This window comes from Acromyrmex echinatior, chromosome 13 (genome assembly GCF_024713525.1).
Source record: "Acromyrmex echinatior isolate Ae372 chromosome 13, ASM2471352v2, whole genome shotgun sequence".
In the NCBI taxonomy this organism is placed as follows: domain Eukaryota; kingdom Metazoa; phylum Arthropoda; class Insecta; order Hymenoptera; family Formicidae; genus Acromyrmex; species Acromyrmex echinatior.
Window position 1 is genome coordinate 5,438,270 of NC_141864.1, and position 19,455 is coordinate 5,457,724.

Genomic DNA, 19,455 nt, shown 5'->3' on the forward strand with positions numbered 1-19,455 from the left:
AACCATCGTGCGAATGACGATTAATACAACGTCTCGAGCGTGCGTTTATGGCTCTCGAGCGTTGATGAATACTGTGTGAGGATCGTTTTCCACCATTGATATACTAGTAAACGATTAAAAACTCAACAGTTAGTGTATAAAATGATAAGAAAACATGAAGGGAGGTATTGTAAATTTTTGAAGGGAGGTACTGTAAATTTTTCGTGATGAACAACATCTAATATTAACAAATTATCGCAGCAACTATCACACGTAACTATACACGTTAAATCTTTCCCCTGACGGATTAAAATCATGCATGTAATAACCAGCTTCACCTTTCGAAACGTTTGCGAGAATTATGATCTCTATACTCTACGCAATTACTTCGCTAGCCTGTGATAAGCTGAAATTGAATTGTGCCGTTGATGACGCTGTCGATTGGCGCCTAAGTTTAGCCCGCTTCTGGGAAAGCAATTTCAATAAACGGGTCGTAGGAAAATATGAGAGCGCACGTTCGAGACCGCCTCTACAAGCTAGTCCTACTCCTAAGTACATATGTACCTCTCTACTCACAATGAGTTAACGATCGATTCTTCTACGTGAGTCGTAGGGTGACTATTTTCCTGGCAACGGTTCTAACCTACCCAGCATCCGAAATAACGTGTTGCCGTTGAACATTTCGTGTCTCGCAATATAAGAAAATTGTTCGGCTGCCAAGGGACAAGTTATATACGTGCAAACACGTGATATTTCTCAGGGACAATTTTAATCTTAGAAGTATTTTTAATTATACATACGTAAACTTTCTTTTACCATTTATTTTTAACAATTAGATTTTGTTACAGGCGACATTACTTTTTATGACTTAAATTATATTACATACTTAATAACATTTTTACTTTTTATTTATTTTTCTAGTTTTCTAGAAAAATTCTAGACTTCATTACAAATTGACATTATATTTTTTTGAAAAATACGTTGCTATTAAGCTTCAGTAAAAAATATACCTGTTTTTCAACGGCTAATAGTCGTTTCTATTAATGTAGATTAACTTTAATCTTGGTTTAATTTATTCTTTTATTTTTCTCATTCATTCTAAGAATTAGAAAGAAGATAAAGAGTAACTTAAACCAAGTAAAATATTAAACTAAAATTAAAATTAATCTATGTAGGTAGAAACGGGCACAGCCGTGAAGAACAGATATGTTTCTTAAAGTTTACACAAGTATTATATAATAATAATTACTTATTTCAAACATTTCAAAAGGTCGTATATCTGCAAATCTATTACAAGTTCATTACAAACACCAAGTTTATTCAAGATATATTCTGAATTCTATTAGGTGTTGGAATTAATTCGTAGCGTTTTTAAAAGAAAGAATGTTATTTATTTCACATGAGCATTAAAAAATACATTAATGAAAGTATTTCCCATCACTTGTAAAACGCTACGAATTAATTCCAACACCTAATAGTGAGTTTAATATTTCTCTCTCTCTCTCTCTCTCTCTCTCTCTCTCTCTCTCTCAATTAAGATTATTAAATTACGACAAATTTGATTTGCTTATTATATAAAGTTCTTCGATCAATTTCATAATATTCTTAAAAAGAAAATTAATTCTTCTCTCTAAAATCTTTAGAGTGAAATCTCATTCTAAAAAGTTGATAGTTGAGTCACTCTTTTTCAACATTAGCTCAATTGTTATTCTTTAGAATCAAATTTTACTTTAAAAATTTTAGAAAGTTGTTTTACATATAATAATGAGTTTTTCTAAAATTTATAATTATATTGTAAGCTTATTGTAAAAATATATTCTTTGTTAAAGATAACCGTTATTTTAAAGGAAGAAAATAAATTGAAACTCATCAAGTAAGAACTAGGAAATCCTGGTCTAAGCTGGAATCTTTTTAATGCTTAACTAATTTAAATGTACATATATAGTATATATTAATTCACTTTAAATTAGTTAAGCATTAAAAAGATTTCAACTTAAACCGTTATGGTATACTAGGATATCTTATTTCTTATTTGATGAGTTTCAAATTTTACGGTATAATAATAATATTAAACAAAATAAAACTAAACAAAAAATATTAAATAAACAATAATAAGATTTGTATTGTTTATATCATATCGCCAGAAAGACATCTGTTTCCATACATACACTGATTATTGTGAAGATTATTACTAAGGCCTTGCTAGTCTAAAGGCTTGGGACGCTTGCAAGAGAGATCTGGGCCAAGAGATTCGACTCCCAGCCGAGGTAATATTTTTCGCAATAAATAAATATATTTGCAGATTTTTATATTAAAATCTCTTTAATAGATGTCTATTGGGCATCAAAAATTTAATTGTGATATTATTTCTGTAGTTTAACTGTGTTTCAAGTCCGAAAAAAATTTCAGCACGTAGTTTACATGGCTACAATATGTATGCATATATACATATATATAATATATATATATATATATATATATATATATATATATATGTATAGTATACAGAGTGTTTCAGAAATAGTTGGCCAAACTCTAAGAGCACATTTCATTAATTGTAAGGATGAAAAAAGTCATATATTGTAAATATGAGTTCGGAAACGCTTCCCTTCCAAGTAGAAAATAAAATATGGATATAAGTATTGTATAAAATAAAATATAAGTATAAAATAAAAAAATGTTTATAACTTGAAAAGGAAGCGAACCCATATTTACAATATATGATATTTTTTTCATCCTTACAATGAATGAAATATGCTCTTAGAGTTTGGCTAACTATTTTCGAAACACTCTGTATATTAATTCACTTTAAATTAGTTAAACATTAAAAAGATCCCAGCTTAGACTGTTATGACCAAGATTCCCTATTTTTTTATTTAATGAGTTTCAAATTTTACGATCCAATAAAATTCTTATTGAAAATAAATTGAGTGACTTTTTTTTTAGCAATGGAATGATATTTTTTTGTATAGCATTCATAAAGAGATAACGTTATTTTGTGATAAAGTATAACCGGTAAAATACAAAAATAAAAAAATAAAATCTATCGTACATTGATAGAAATCGACGTACGTTAAATTTAAAATAAATTCTCGCAATGCGTTGAGATAAATTCTCAGATCCAACCCAACGTGACACACTGACATATCGACATTCGCGTATTCCTTGCAACAAGGTATTGAGTGCCTCGTGCATTAATACTCTCGAAGGTTGTCCGATCGATCGAGAAGTTCGCCCCGATGCGGGCTAAATAATTACCGTTTTCCATTCCGGCGCGGCGGTGCAATCGCAATCACCTCGAATTTCATCGATTTTTCGTAGCCCGGCAGGCTCTCATTGTGCGATTACACGTATAATTCATCGTCGTGGCATGCCGTAAATGCGCCCGTCGTATCGCCGTGTATAATATCACGTTTATTACGCGTTATTTCTCGATATACGACGGCCGGTGTGGCGCCAACCAGCCGCGGCCGCAATGTAACATGCCGCGCACATTCGGTGTAGATTTGATAGGATAGGTGCTATCGTCCCGCGCATTTTATTTCCTTTCAAGGAATACGTAGACGCGTCCGATCCTCCTCGTGATTCAGCCAGATTAGAACTGCGGATCGAGTATTTATAGCCTTCGTGATTGCATAGGTACGAGATGCGCGAGGAATGCACTTCGGGGATCAACTCGGAGCTGCAATCGCAAGACGGATGCCGGCGAAATATCGTAAGATTCAGTTTACCTTCGTGACACGGTGCAATTTTCATCCTCCTTTTTTCCTTAACGACTCGGCTATCGATTTTCAATAGGTCTCGATATTTATATTCACTTTTCTCGATGCTTTATTACCGTTTATTATTCTGTTTCCAATATCTTGTATATTATATAATTATTAGTCTTCATTACTTCTCCAATTTAATATTTTTGCGACGCCAATGAGATTGTTAAACATAACATTTTACACGGTCTATTTACCCATATTTATCGCCGTTATTTGTTTGTTATTTTGCTTTAAATTTTCCATGCTAACGGTACAAAATTTCCTCCTGTCTTGCGGCAGAAATGCATGCATGAGTTGTTTGATAAATTACAGAAGCTGGCTTCAATCCAGTATACCTGGCGATACGTCCCGTCTAAAATTGAGAGATCTTGTTGAGATGCAATGGAGAGCCTTAATTTAATCATTTAACTAACGACGCAGTCAATCATACTAATCAGCAAGTCGCACAGTTGCGACATTATGTACGGACGTCAACTATTGTTTGGATCTAGAATTTCTTATCGGGCAAGATAATTTCAATCTTTCCACTCGACAGCGCTTACATTCTGCAATCGCAGACTGCATTTCGCCAGCGAGTGATATCCTGCCGCGATAAACGCGCGATCATTTGCCGAAGATACTGATCGCACGGAGGAGGAAACGATCCCACGCCGCGTAATAAAACGACCATAATAATCCGCGCCCAGTGACGGCCACTCGGCGTGCCGAGGCACACAGGATTAATATCTACCTCAGCAAGAAAGTGCGAATGAATGGTGTCGCGTGAAAACGCACGACCTCCGCGTTTTTTTACCCGGAAACACCGCGGCGTACCGTAGTTCCCACAACAATTAACCGCGGTTCAAGAACCTTCGTCACGAAGCTACACCCGCTAATGAGCAGAAAGAGCAGCCGGTAACAATGACAGTCCTCGACATTGGAGGAGCAAGCTAAAAGCAAGTTTGTCGGAAAGCTGATTACTGAAAGATATTTAACCCGCCGGAGCTGATGACAAAATCTGTAACACGGTTACAAAAACCTAATTAATTTATAGAACTAATTAATTATATTTGTATATTCATTATGCATATATTAATACAAGTAGCGAGATTCGCTTTGATCGAAAATGACATTCTTCTCTCTTATTTGTGTTTAAACATTTTTATTTCACTTAATATTGTGCATTTAACTTATGCTAATTAAAAGATACTAATTAATTTGGAGGAAAATAATTAATTCATAGAAGAGAATGAGTACCAAGTATTTTAAGAATAATGCAAATTTGCAGTAACACATACACACACACACACACACACAGAGAGAGAGAGAGAGAGAGAGAGAGAGAGAGAGAGAATTAAATTGACATAAAAAAGAAAATATTAACATAAGAATGAATTGTTTGACATACAGATAAGAATGAATAAGTATATTTTAACAAGAATAATACAAATTTACAGATGTAATTTGAAGAAAAATTGTGTCTGAAATTTTTGACAAAGAGATTTATAATCGAGTGAATTCAAGAGTGCCACCGTCAACTTTGAAGAGTTAAAAATTATACAAGATTAGAAAGAGAGAGGGAAGGAGAGAGAAAAAGAGAGAGAGAGCTGATCTCACTACTTTATTAATAATAATAATGATAAAAAACAGTACAAATATAATTAATGAAACGATGAAGACTCTATCCAATAACGTACTGTGAATATTGCAGTCTATAAAGTGAGCATGTAACAGGTGACAATTAACCCATTCGAGTTACTAAATCACCTAAACAGGTTCTATTCGCTAAATAACTTATTACGTCTTCTCACTCAAACTGTACGAGTAAATATGAAAAAGTAATAAAAAGGCGAATTCCATTGACATATATTACAAAACGATAAAATATGCTGGAATCCCGATAGATAGTTCTCATAAACTTAGTCCTAAGTAGTCGTGTCGTAACCTGAGGAAATCTTGAAAATGTTTACTATGTGTTAAGTGGCTCTTAACACGAGCGTCATAAAATGTCAAATTAATCGCGCCGATATTAAAAACCCAACGGAAAGATACAGAAGCTTGTGTTATTTTCATTAAATAGTGAATATATGAACATCCGCTTTTGCGCGAGACGCCGCGAGAACAATTCGTTGAAAAATTAAACTCGCGAGTTATTATCCGTGACCTTGACGCGTGTAATTCTTTTACAATCGTGAATTATGAAGAATATCTGTTATCTGTAGTACCGTTATAATATTCCCGGAGGTGCTGACAGTCTTCGTGTGTACGTATAAAGATGAATCTCTGCCGATGCACGCGGTCGCGCAAAATGTTAATAAATATCTAGCGGGTGTCGAGCATTATCAAAGGCTGCGGAAGTAATGAAATATCTTCTCCTGTAACCGAGTGCCTCATTAAATAGTTAACGGACCTAATGCAACTAAATCCTACATGGAGCTCAATCTAATTCTATCCCCATATATGTAAGTACGGGACAATCTCGTTACAACTTTGCGCAACTACAAATTGAGTTTGTGTCCATACAGATGAATTGTGAGCATTGGTCTGGAATTAACTCAATCCTTGTAAAATTTAGCAATGACAATGTATGTTCCAAGGACTATATGTAGCGGTCTGTTAGAAAATAAGCCGTCCGTATATTTTTGGCTATGGTTATCTAGGTTTCTAAAGACATCATCTAAAATTGAAAGCTAGCTTAGGGAGAATTTCAAATATATTTTATAATATTTTCGAACGTAGTCTCTAGCCTATGCGTAGCTTATGTGTATAGCTCTAGAATTTGAAAAAATTTATGATATTTCTGTAGCTCTTTAATATCACTATAGGTATGACATACTCGGCTGTGTATTTTTCTTTATACGCTAACTTTTGTTAACTTTACGTGCTAACTTTATGTGCTAACTTTATATGCTAACTTTTTTTATTAATAAAGATACATACATTTGCTTGTTATCATTATTTCTTATTTCTGGCATTTCGCCAAAATGAATTTGAATTGAAAAAGTATTTAAATAAAGTTAATAAATCGAGCCCGTAATAATAAGAAATAATAAAAGCAGGTCAAATTAAATATTTTTTGGAGATGTTGTTAATTAATTTATTTAATCTTTTTTTTATAACGTATTTATATTATTGATCCTAATTTCTAATTTTTTTTTATAACATTTGATATCTCATATTTGATATCTTATTAAATTTGATCTTTGTTTTTATCACAATATGTTAATTTTTGTGTGATATTTTTACACCATCCGGTGTATTGTTTAGTGTGGCACTGAAGGGTTAATTTAATTAAAAATATATACGTTTTCTACAATTAACACGGATATTAAATGTTGTCTTGCAAAAATTAAAATGGAATTTTCTATCTATAATGAGGAATTTCACTGTAATACCGCCGTACAAAATATTGCGTGATACATGTCTCGAAAACTTGAACGCTGAAAGGATGCATCGTAATGCGCGTGGCGGCCTTGCCGAAAAGCTTACGAAATACCACGTGGCGGCATCGCCAGGGTGTGGTCTCCGCAGTTTCTCTCGTTACGTCACCACGAATACACAGCCGATCTAGTCATGCACTTTCCGCGATGGTTGTCATCCCGATTCCGATGCTGCGCTCTTGTTGCATTTCTGCATCGCACCATTCCGCCCTTACATGCAAGGAATCATCCTTCTGCGAATTACGCGTACGGAGCACGTTATCACCCGGCGGAATTTAATTGGCATTCTCTCATATTACGGCAGATTCGCCGGAAGGCAATGTTGTATTACGTAGCAGCGATGTCTCTCGAATGCATTCTGCTATAATCTTCTTATTTATCGAAGCAATTACATATATATATATATATCGAGCATAGCTGGATGAAAGCTTGTCATTTATCAAATTGGCATAGAATTGATACAGATACCGATATAATAGTAATTATAGAAGCAATAATTGAGAAGAATGAAAAATATTTATCGTTAGGTTGATAAAAACAGCAATTAGGTGGATAAATTGTTGTTGAAAGTTTCTAGCCAATGTATATAATTTTACGATAATTTTTGTCGATTTATTTTTTTAGTTTATGTTGTAAGTTAATAAAATTCTTGTTACAATGAATTTAAGTACTAAAATATTAAGTATTACTCGTATTAAAATATTAAGTACTTGTATTAAAATTTAAAGATTCTTTATCTGTGCAGTACAATAAAATTACTTAGTGGTCGTAAACTTTTTGCAGGCACCGTACGTGTAATTTATATTTGCAAAAGTCTGTCTTGTCCCGAATGAGAAAGAACGTCACTGTCTTAATGGCAAAAATTTGCATTTACCGTGCATTGAATACATCGTCAATAATTGCGCGTCTCGTTTTTAGAGTTAATTGAGCACGTATTCAAGACTCGATATCACAAGAGATGCTATCCACTGTTAGAAATGTAACCACGAGCTTCCTTTACATGTAAATGAAGCTTGTGATTATGAACGAAATTAAAAGTAATGATTTAACTAAAAATTAAGTTACAGTAATTACTTAAATGTAATGAACGTGTACATTAATTTTATGAAATTTAATGTACTTTCAATAAAATTTTAAAATGAAAAGTACGTTAAATTTCATAAATTTTCATGAAAAATACATTAAATTTTACATGTACATAAATACTTTTTAATTATAAATACATTAAATTTATAATGTAATGTCATGAAATTAAGTTCAAATTGTTAAAAATTAATGAAATTTAAGAACATTTCTAACAGCGTTGTGATACAAGCTACAGAATTGCGCAATAATCCATCAAACAATGTGTTATGCAAAACGAATAATTACTATCATATTAAGAAATATATATTTTTCATATTTATACGTGTATTATAGAATATATTACGATTTGATTTAAATTAGAATAATATAAAAATGTTGGAATTTTCAAATAAATAGGTACATCATTCAATATTATCTTATTACAGATATTATCTTATCTCTATTACAGATTGAAATTATAATTATATTTTTTTGTAATTCAGATAAATAATGAATTATTTATAAGAATATATTACTTCATACAATAATGGATTTTTAGATAAGGAAAATAATTTTTTATTTAAGAGTGTACTCGAGCAGATTTAAGTCTCAACTTTGCAAACGTATATAAGGTGAGCTTATCGTTTTGAATAATAATTTCGAATACGCGGAAGACCTTCGCGCGTTTCTCGCGATTTTAGGGGGTCTTTTTGCGGTGCGTGTTAAATGATATCGCGCCGGCGGTTCTTTAAAGCCGACGACAACGTCTGCCGCGTTCTTTCGTGACCTAACTAATGCGTGGCTCTACTACGTATGACTCAGCGAATAACAATCTCATTCACTGAGAAACGAGAATCGCGATAAACTCACATAAACGCTTTCGCAATGTCGTCGTTTCGGAGAAGAAGAAAATTTCTAGGATGGGAAAGCGTTTTGCTAATTAGAGCCATTCGCTAATCTGTGCGATATCTTGTTTTTTTTTTCTTCCTCCTTCTTTGCGGTGCGTGTCTGCTATGAAGACTTTTACTGTGCGTAATGGGAAGCACATGATACGACCAGTATTCAGTTGGAAATAGATAATTAAAAGTTGGGAATCGAAAGTGAAGATTTGACGTTGACAGCAGACATGAGTTGAAAATTTAATTAACGCAGATTAAAAACTGATACTTGAATGCTGAAGATTCAAAACCGAATGATTGAAATTAAAAATTTTATCAATTTTTAATTTATTCAGTTCTGAATTTTTAGCTTTTGATGTTCTCATTTTTCAATTTTATTTCAATTTTATTTCACTTTTTTGTTATTAAAAATCTCAACTTTGGATTCCCAATTTTTAATAACTTTATTGGACTATCAAAATAATTTTGAAAAAAAATTTACTACATTTCAATACATATTTTTTTGAACATTTACTTACAGTAAATAAATATTTACTCACTAAAGAAAAATGATAGTTAAATCAAATTAATAGTTCTTGTATCAAATAAATATATGTTAATATTCAGTAAATATTTACTTACAAATATTGAAAAAATATTTATTTGTATTAAAATAGTAAATTCTTTTTTCAGTGTACATAATTTTGTTGATGAATTTTGTTGATCAACAAAATTATTTTCAGATCTTAATCTTACAGCTAAATATTTAGATACTTTTGCAGCACGTTCTTTCCGTGTATTCTCTAAGGTAGCAGTTCGAATTAAGAATAAAGTAATACTAATAAGCGTTACTAACAAGAGTTGATTGTGAGATTTAAGAGCTGTACGAACCAGCTTACTTTCGAAATTATTGTGTTTAGGTTTCCTTGGTGAAATCAGTCACGCAAATAGTATACGTGCGTCAATGGTGTTTCGGATTGCTTTCCATCGCCCACTCCTATTCGTACTTAGAAGTCGCAGCGTAGAATGCACAGCACGTCGTGTAAGAATGATTTCATCCGCTATTTCCACGGATCCGTGAATTCTTAGTGGGTGGTTGATAACTTTGTTTCAAAAACGCTTAATGGAAGTTTATCTCGATATGGAGATCGGCATATCAGTATCAATTACACGCTGAAACGTATCGTCGTTGAATCTCGTAGCACTCTTCATTGTCAGTTAAATGCGATTAAATACGATTTCCGGGAAGCGAGGTTGTACAATTATTAAATGTGATGCATGATACTGATCCGCGCGATTTATGGATTGCCAGTGGGTGGGATCTGTGCCCGTTTTAGAAGCCGCCATTGATTAACTTGCGGTGACGTTGTGATTTATGTCCCATCACGGCTTCAACAGTACCCAAAGTACATAGTGGAAAGCATTTGGGAGTCCTTCGTAGTTACTTTGCACTGCAAATCACTTTTTGGACAACCGTACTAAAAACGAAATTTTCTTTCCTGCAAATGTGATTCGCATTTTTTTTTTTTAATTGATTCTATAATAAATTTTACGTTTTGACATCTACAATGCTTGCATCTTAAAAAATTAAAACGAGATTTAAATAACACATATATATATATATATATATATATATATATATATGTTATTATTAAATCAATAATGTCGATTTGATCGTTTAATCTATCCAGCTCTTAAAATATAGAGTATTATATCTATGATATGTACACATAATAATACGATTGTCGGATGTGTTGTCACATTCCATGAGAGACACCAATGGGACAGATCGCTGCTCTATTTTCCTTTCTTGCTGATATAAATAGATTCTCTAATACATCGACTCGAGACTTGGCTGTTGTTTCGAGTAGTTTTATTTTTATTTTTCCCGATGCCGGTGAAAAAATATCTGACCGTCTATTTCAGTGCTTCAAGTTGGATATTGGTGAGAGTTTCCTGTGTATCACAACACGCATCGAGCAAATGATACTGGCTTATTCGATAGTGGGATTTAATATTAATAAACTGTTACTGATTGTTACTTTTTATATATAGTTAAATTTAAAAAATTCTTTCATTTTTAATTTCTTTTTATTAATTTTGAAGTTAATATTAATTAAACACTTCTAAAAGTATTAACTGACAGTTTCATGCATCTCTTAGAAGACACATCATGTCGATTTTGTCGTCTTATCAAATCGCGATACGCGAGATTCATTTTACATTAAGAATGACATTCTCGGAACGATTAGAGACGGTAAATTCCTCCGAACACCCGGTGCAGTCCCGAGTGCTAACTTCTTGGTGGCTGACCACAATTTAAATACGAGAAAAAATACGCTCGCAATTGTGGTCATGTAATCTCGCATGGTGAAAATTATAATTTCGGAGTTTCTTGCATAATACGAACGTGCGCACACTTAATTGTTCTTTCACTGAAACGTACATAAACGCACGGGAGTGATTAATATCCTACAATTCGGTGTCCAAATAATAATTAAATACTAAAATAGCATAGTCGACCGCAATCGTAATCCGATTAAGTCTCCTGTTTCTCTATCGGATTTTACACACAGCACGCACAGAATGATTCACACGGAATGAAATAATTCGAGACGAGATATGTATCGTGTGCTTGTAATATTTTCGACTTTAATATCTGTAGAGATATGATCGTCGTGAAGCGTTTTCCCTGTTTCATAATGGTGTATTGATAATACTTTAAAAATCAAAACAGTATGAATATTGTTACGTGGCATTATTTTCTCCGTAAGCAATCAATATTCAAAGATCATTTCCGCGAAGGCAACGGATAGCTGGATACTTAGATATGTGTTGTTGCGAGCGAAAGCGATATGGATGTATAATCGATAAAAATAAATTTTGTTGACATTAAGAATAAATCAACCGGCGATACGACATGGCCGCCCACGTCTAACATAGCGCCTGCAACTACTGTTTTAAAGGTGCTTTGAAAGGTATTGTTGATGTTTCGTCTGCAATCATATTTTTACTTCCTCTGTCTTCTGTTATTTTACTGTTTCTTAAAGTAGACTTTCACGAAATGTGGAAAAATTAAGTTATTTTTCAACATGTTTATTACATTAAATTTTATTTCGCTTTGTTTAACGTACCGACTCCTAACGGCTTTATCATTTTGATTTTATTATTTCCATTATATTTCTAAACAATTTATTTTTAACAGAATATTTTAGGAAGAAGAACTGGATTTCACTCTTTTATTTCGGAAAAATTAACTAGTGAAATTTCGCTTTTGTCAAAAAAGATCCAGACGGAGGATTAAAAAGACCGATAATGTTAATGTATTTTTATTTTAAGAGTAATATATAGAGATTAATAGCAATCATAAAGACTATTCGTAGACTGGCAAGTTTAAGGTTAAACAACAGTTCTCTGAGTTCCTCTTACTACGTTATGTATGTTAAGTTCAAGTCAATTTATGCGCGTTGCACTTTCACTTTATATATATATTATATTGATATATGAGCGGTATCTTAAGAACATTCAAGTATGAAATCATCGCGCAAGATTTGCATTACATTTATCAGTATTTGCATAAGAGTACGATGATTCATATCGTAATGTAAATATTGAAGTACTTTTTCAGATAAACGAACCATCTGCTCTTTAATCTCGTTTCATCAATTTCCTTGTTTGAATATACATTTCGTTACATGTTTCAATACGAATTTCAATACATATCTAACGTCGAATCTGAAATATGATCCATCTCACAGTATATCTTGACATTTTTTAATTCAACATTGATTTAATATGCATTATTAATTATCATATTTTGTCTAGTACAATAAGAAAAAAAAATGGCTTCATCTAACTGACAGATTTAATTTATGTCTATAAGTTCTTTTCTCAGGATATTAAAATTATTTTATGTTTTTTTACCCAAATGAAATTTTTCTAATTTTATTTTTTGAGATTTTATAGGTATACACACACACACACACACACACACACACACACACACACACACACACACACACACACATATGTATGTATATTCTCTTGTAATGCATGTAAATGTTATTAACAATGAAGTTTTTTTGTTGATTTAATTTGTCAATTTAATTTTACATACACACACATATTCACAAACGTATGCAACGAAAGCAACCGCGGGTTTATCTGATACGCTTCCGAGCATGACGATGAGCTGCATGACGCAATGTCCAAATTTATGATTAATCGAGCTCTCCATGCGACTCTCATACGTGCCTCAGCATTCGTGACTTGTTTTCTACATTTTTATCTTAAAAAAAGGCAAATATCATCTCAAAGGAAGTACAGTAGTCGTTATTGACATTTCATTAATAAATTATTTAGTATATTAAGATAGATGGAACACATCCTCTCATAAAAAATTAAATTTTATAATTTAGTAATAGTGTATATCTTCTTTTTCTTTTCTCTTCTTTAATTTTCCATTTACTATATTTTTTTTATATATTTTTTTAAATATTTCAAATATTAACTTCTAACTTAAAGCATTAAATTCTCAAACAAATTTTATTTAAAATTAATTCAAACTTTTGTTGTGCATTTAAATATAAAATTTTATTACATATCATAATATATATTTATGAAATATACATTATGTGTATTAAAAAAAAATATTTTATTTATATTAAGGAAAATCACAAATGAACGAAACAGAATATAAATGTAAATTACAGAATATAAATGTAAATTACATGCAACTGTGAAGAACTGTGGAGAAACTATAAGCTAGCATATATATAATACATTATTTCCGTTAGATTTATTCTCAAAAATGTATCTATTTTTCATAGAAATTATTTTTTTACTTTCTTCAGCTAGATAAGATATCATCTATCTTCGTAATAAACCTATTTATTTATTTTTACCTCTGTATGCAAACACACACACACACGCACACGCACACGCACGCACGCACACACGCACACACGCACATATCTATCTTCCTTATAACATGATTGTTGACTGATCGTCAAAGGCGTTAACTGATCCGCTTCGATCCGTGAAATGCAAGATAATCGCTTGCTTATCTGATGTCTTTCATCCAGATTGCTCTATACGACAATCGAATTCGTCACCGACGATAGATCGATAGACGATCATTAATTTTGTTACGTCTATTTACATTTCCTTCGATTTTTTACAAATATACATCGACTTATTAATATTTCCAAGGAGACCGAGTGTTTTATCATACACATCGTTTCAACGTTATTGAATCGCATGACATTTTAAAATGATTACAAGTATCATCAATCATCGCTCATCAAAAGACGCGCGAGATCAATTATTCAAATACCGATTTATTCTCGTAATATCGCATTTCCGTCACGCTTGAGGTCGATTTGTATATCGACGAACCGACTTTTCGTAGAGAAAAGAGAAGAATGATGACGTTCGTCATACCTTTCGGTTCATTCCCGAGCGTAACAACGGGATACATGACGTAACGTATCCGAAAGCTATGATTAATCGAGGTTCGATACGTCTTACGTTCTTACGATCCGCTCCGCTCCGGTCTCGGCCTTCCTGTTCCTTTTTCGGAACACACGCGCCGCACCGGGAATCGCGAGTGTGTCGTATATGCGTGCACCGACGCATCACGCTGCACGCAAATGGCATATGAGCTCATGAGGCTCTGTTCACGCGTGCACGCATGTATGTACGCTGGCCGCGGTCGCGGAATATAATAGCGGTAATACGATGGAACTGGGGCAGTCTTGCTTTGACGCGCGTCTTAGGAGCTTCCACCTGCTACGTCGCGAGAGTTTCAGTCACGTTTTCCCTCTGTGTGACCGTTCCCGAGGTTAGTCTGTCTTGTTAAATGACATACGAAATATACATATTTCTCTGTCGCCGTAAGTAGACCTCGGAGAAAAGAGTTCTCTTAGTTCTTTGTATGTTACCTTGTGTCTGTACCGGAATATTCGATTAGTGCTTTTTAAACGGTGTTTTGCAAAATTGAGTTGCGCATCTACTTGTTGAGTGTGTGCACAGTATAATTTGCAATTTTCTACGTTACTCGTGACTGTTTTGCGTACCTTTTTTTGAAGTTAATCACATTTTTTAGAGTTAATAAAAGCAATTATTATGTTCGTTGATTGATTTCAAAATCGGATTCTCTCTCTCTCTCTCTCTCTCTCTCTCTCTCTCTCTCATCTCTCTCTATTTAATTATTTATCGATCTATTGAAATATTTAAAGTATACTGAAGAATCTCATTCACAAAACAGCTTTCGTTTTAATTTTGGATTGTTGACCGTTATCGAGAAAGATGTTAATCCGTGCGAAAGTGATGTTAATTAATACGCTGTGTAACCGTCTTAATGGATTAATTCCCAGCCGTAATGGACTGTAAACTAGCGAATGTATTGGGTTGCACTCAACTTGCGTGACATTACTGTGATGAGCCGAGATGTATGATGATCCATTAAGAAGTAAAACATACTTTTCCTCTACTTTGTACGCCGTCAATTTATTCAATGAAGACGATTTAAAGTACTGAACAGCATTTTTTAAATATTAGGACAAGCCTTTATAAGCAATCAATTATAATATATTTTTTTCACGTATCTCTAGAAATATTCTGAATGAAAATTCCCAAGGCAACGCGTATATCAATTAAATTCAATTTTCAGACACGTACGCATTTTTTCTGATGCTGTCTATTTAAGGGAAAACAGATCCTCGTTTTGCACGGGTATATTTTAATAATTCTCACTCTAATTAATTTTCCGAATATAACTAACTATAATTTATAGTGTCAGATCATGACTGCATCGATCGCGTATGTATCTGATTGATCGAATATATAATTAATACGTGTCTACCTATTACATTGGCGTCGATATCTCATATTATATATATAAATTTGCCAGACATGTTAAACGTGAGCACATTCCTCAAATACCAATTCGTATGTAATTTAAATTTTCGCTTACATTTATAACGAAGAAACTTATCAATTTTCATAAAAAAGACACAACGATATAATTATCTTATTATTGAAATATTTCAATATTTTATTGAAAATTGGTACTTATTATTCGTAATAATCCGAACTTATTATCGAGTTAATGAAAGCATCGATCGTTTCAAATTATTGCAAGTGATTAGTACTTGTAATTGCAAGTTTTATTTGACGATATATCGCGTTCTCTTTTGTATATAATTAAGTGGAACATATTATTATTATATATTGCAAGGTATAAAGATATACAAGAATCAATTATTCTTGTTACATTTATTTTTATATTGCTAATTATAAATTATAATATTTGAAATGATTGCTGACGATAAACAAACATGATAACAATAAAATCTAGGAATCGATATTATTGCCCATCTATTGGCACGTGTATGGTTCTATTATATAACGACTCTACGACTCTCGCAATTTGCAGACCTGTATGTATGTCTTATCGTCTGATGTCATAGTTACAATTTCACAATGACCTCAAGTCTAGTATGGCACGTTGCCTAGTGCAGTTTCGCATCTTTCGTGGTTTCATTCAAGAAACATGATATCTCACTGGTACTGATACGAGCATTCTATACGATCGATTTACAAATATATATATTGTCGCCGATTTATCGCCCTTTTCGTCATACTTTACGTGATTCCCGAGCTTTATTCCTAATATCAGTTTTATTCAAAATATTTTTGGAATTAAAGCAATTCTAATTCTTTATCCATTTTTTTTTAAGTTTTATTAAAGACTAAAAACGACGATACTTTAAAAGATCTCCGTAATTTTTGATTATTGGAAAAGAGATATTTTATTGAAGAACCCTAAAATGGCCACTGCGAGAAAGATTTTTACCACTATTTGTGTTTTACGATTTGCGATATAAATAAATATACCTTATTGCGATATATATATATATATATGTATATATATATATATATATATATATATACTTTATCATGCTATATTCGGAGAAATCGTTCTTCAAGAACCATTCGGGCCACGTGCAACTTCGATTCGTTATGCAGCGATAGCTTACGCAAATTGTGATACCGCGACATAGATTGCACTTGAGAGCCTCTGTCCGGTATTTAGTCTGCAAGATGATAATTACCGACAGCGTAATTGCCATGATTCGCGTGCTCTCGTTAGGTGCATGGTGGAATTACTGTGCTTCATGAATCTCTGCCAGCTATAGATGTCACGATATAAGCTGCGCTTCAGCGCTAGTCTCACGCATGAATAATTCAATATGATCAAGAGCATCAATAACAACATTATAATAGAACAGCAGGGTTTATAAATCCTGTTTTATTTTTTTTTGATAATTTTTATTAGTTAAAATTTACTTATTATCAGTTATTATTATTAAAAAAATATTAGTAAAATAGTCTGGCTCTTTATATTATACACTAAAATATTTTTTTATTATTGCTATCATTATTGTCAAATTACTCTTAAAGGAGGAATTACTCTTTGGGACTTTAAAGGGAAGTTCAATCCTTAACAGAGATTCACTCTAAAAGTTTTAGAAAGTATAATTGTATTTATAATATTAGATATTGGAATTAATTCGTAGCGTTTTACAAGTGATGGGAAGTACTTTCATTAATGTATTTTTTAATGCTCATGTGAAATAAATAACATTCTTTCATTAAAAACGCTACGAATTAATTCCAACACCTAATACTTAATATTATAGATATATTATTATTATTCAAATAATTTTTTATTAACATAATCTTATATTTTCCTGTACACAACAAATGTTATATTAACTAATCCCAATATTCTTATTTTCCTTCTGGCGAAGTAATTTCGCAATAACACTCCGAACTAAACGTCTTATCTTATCTGTAATTGATTATTAGACATGGCCATGAAAACACTTTATTATTGTACTCGTCTATAATCTTTTCCGCAAGTTCGACATGAGATACGCTTGATCATTTCAAATGAATAACCGGTTTATTTCGGCTGATCCATCGAGCTGACTGCGATATACGCCTCTGAAAATTCGAAAGTTGGTCAGACCGATTTCCATGCATATAAATAAATACGCATGCTCTTGCCGGTGATCACAAACCGGCACCGGCGACGAAAAGCGCCGAAAGGAATAATCGATGTCGGGTCGATTGACGTGGTCGATCGCTAATTCATTGAGAAAGAAGATTTAACCGCAACGCGTATGTATAGAGGGATACGTTAATACGATACAAGAGCGCGGAGATTAATGAGTATGTAAATGCGTCCGGCACGAAAAAGGTTCATCGAATAAAGTATATAGTACGTGATTGCCAATATGTCGCAGAATAGTGTTAAGTAAAACATGAGATTGCTCGAAACGTGCTTTGCAAAAGCGTCGATATTTAAGGAATATATCAAATATTTATATTTTTCCAATAATATCCTCTCGCTTTTTATCAAGTACATGTGTCTCATGAATATAATTCATATTGGATACAATTTAACTTAATTTGACATTGAAATAATAGAAAATAGATATTTCTACATTTATTAGAGTACTTATAATCATTAGATCATTTTTTGCATGTCTTAATATCTTTTTCCATTATATATTCTGCAAATAATTAAGTCTTGAATGAAATTTTCGAAAAACATACAATCCACTTGAATATAAATGAATTTATTAAAAAAATTTTACTAGAATTGTACATTCTACATAATCTTTTAATTTTAATTGTTTATAAATTGCCTCCATAAATAATTTAGAAAAGACACTTATATCACAGTCCATATTACAGTCGCAATTGTAATTAAAATTTTATTTTATAATTTAGAAACATTTTGGAAAGATCCTTTACTTGAAAGTTAGCAAAAGTGTTCATTTATTTAAATTGCTGCATTTTTTGTACTGTTTTCTTCTTTTTAAATCAGATATGAAAATGTATGCTTCTACTGATAAAAGTTTATATTTCATTACATGTGAATATATTTACTTATCAAATTGGTATGTGCATACATTGACTACAGTAAATGTACATTACTTTATTTTACAAATTAGTTTGTTAAACCTTGCTCTATTTGCAAGATTTAACAAATATAAGAAAATGTTTGTATGAGTCTCCGCAGTTAGTAAATAATACATTTATGAAGCGAGATAAGATTAATAGTTTGCAAACAATTAAATTGAAGTATATCAACGAAGTTAGTTTACTTCGTTGGTAAGTATATTTCAATTGTTTGCGAATTATATCTTATCACGGAAATAACTGCGGAGGCATATAAGCATTTTATTTATATTTATTTATTCTTGGAATCACAAAACTATTTTTACTGTTATTTGTAATTTATGTAAGTGTGTAATACGAACATACAGT

At 32.2% G+C, this 19,455-nt stretch overlaps 2 protein-coding genes across 8 annotated transcripts in view; one reads left to right on the forward strand and one right to left on the reverse strand.

Moving 5' to 3' along the window:
• Timp (Tissue inhibitor of metalloproteases) overlaps nucleotides 1–19,455 on the forward strand; it is a 163,389-nt gene that overhangs the window by 132,752 nt on the left and 11,182 nt on the right. Inside the window, exon 1 of one of the 5 annotated variants that reach the window (XM_011064223.2) lies at nucleotides 13,067–14,953. The exons of the other annotated variants lie outside the window; for them this stretch is intronic. Coding sequence (XP_011062525.2) covers nucleotides 14,804–14,953 — 150 coding nt within the window. The 5' untranslated portion in view covers nucleotides 13,067–14,803. Of the gene's footprint in view, nucleotides 1–13,066; nucleotides 14,954–19,455 lie in introns of those variants that run through there. 5 annotated transcript variants of the gene reach the window in all.
• Syn (synapsin) overlaps nucleotides 1–19,455 on the reverse strand; it is a 64,718-nt gene that overhangs the window by 24,143 nt on the left and 21,120 nt on the right. The gene's annotated exons all lie outside the window — the stretch shown is intronic.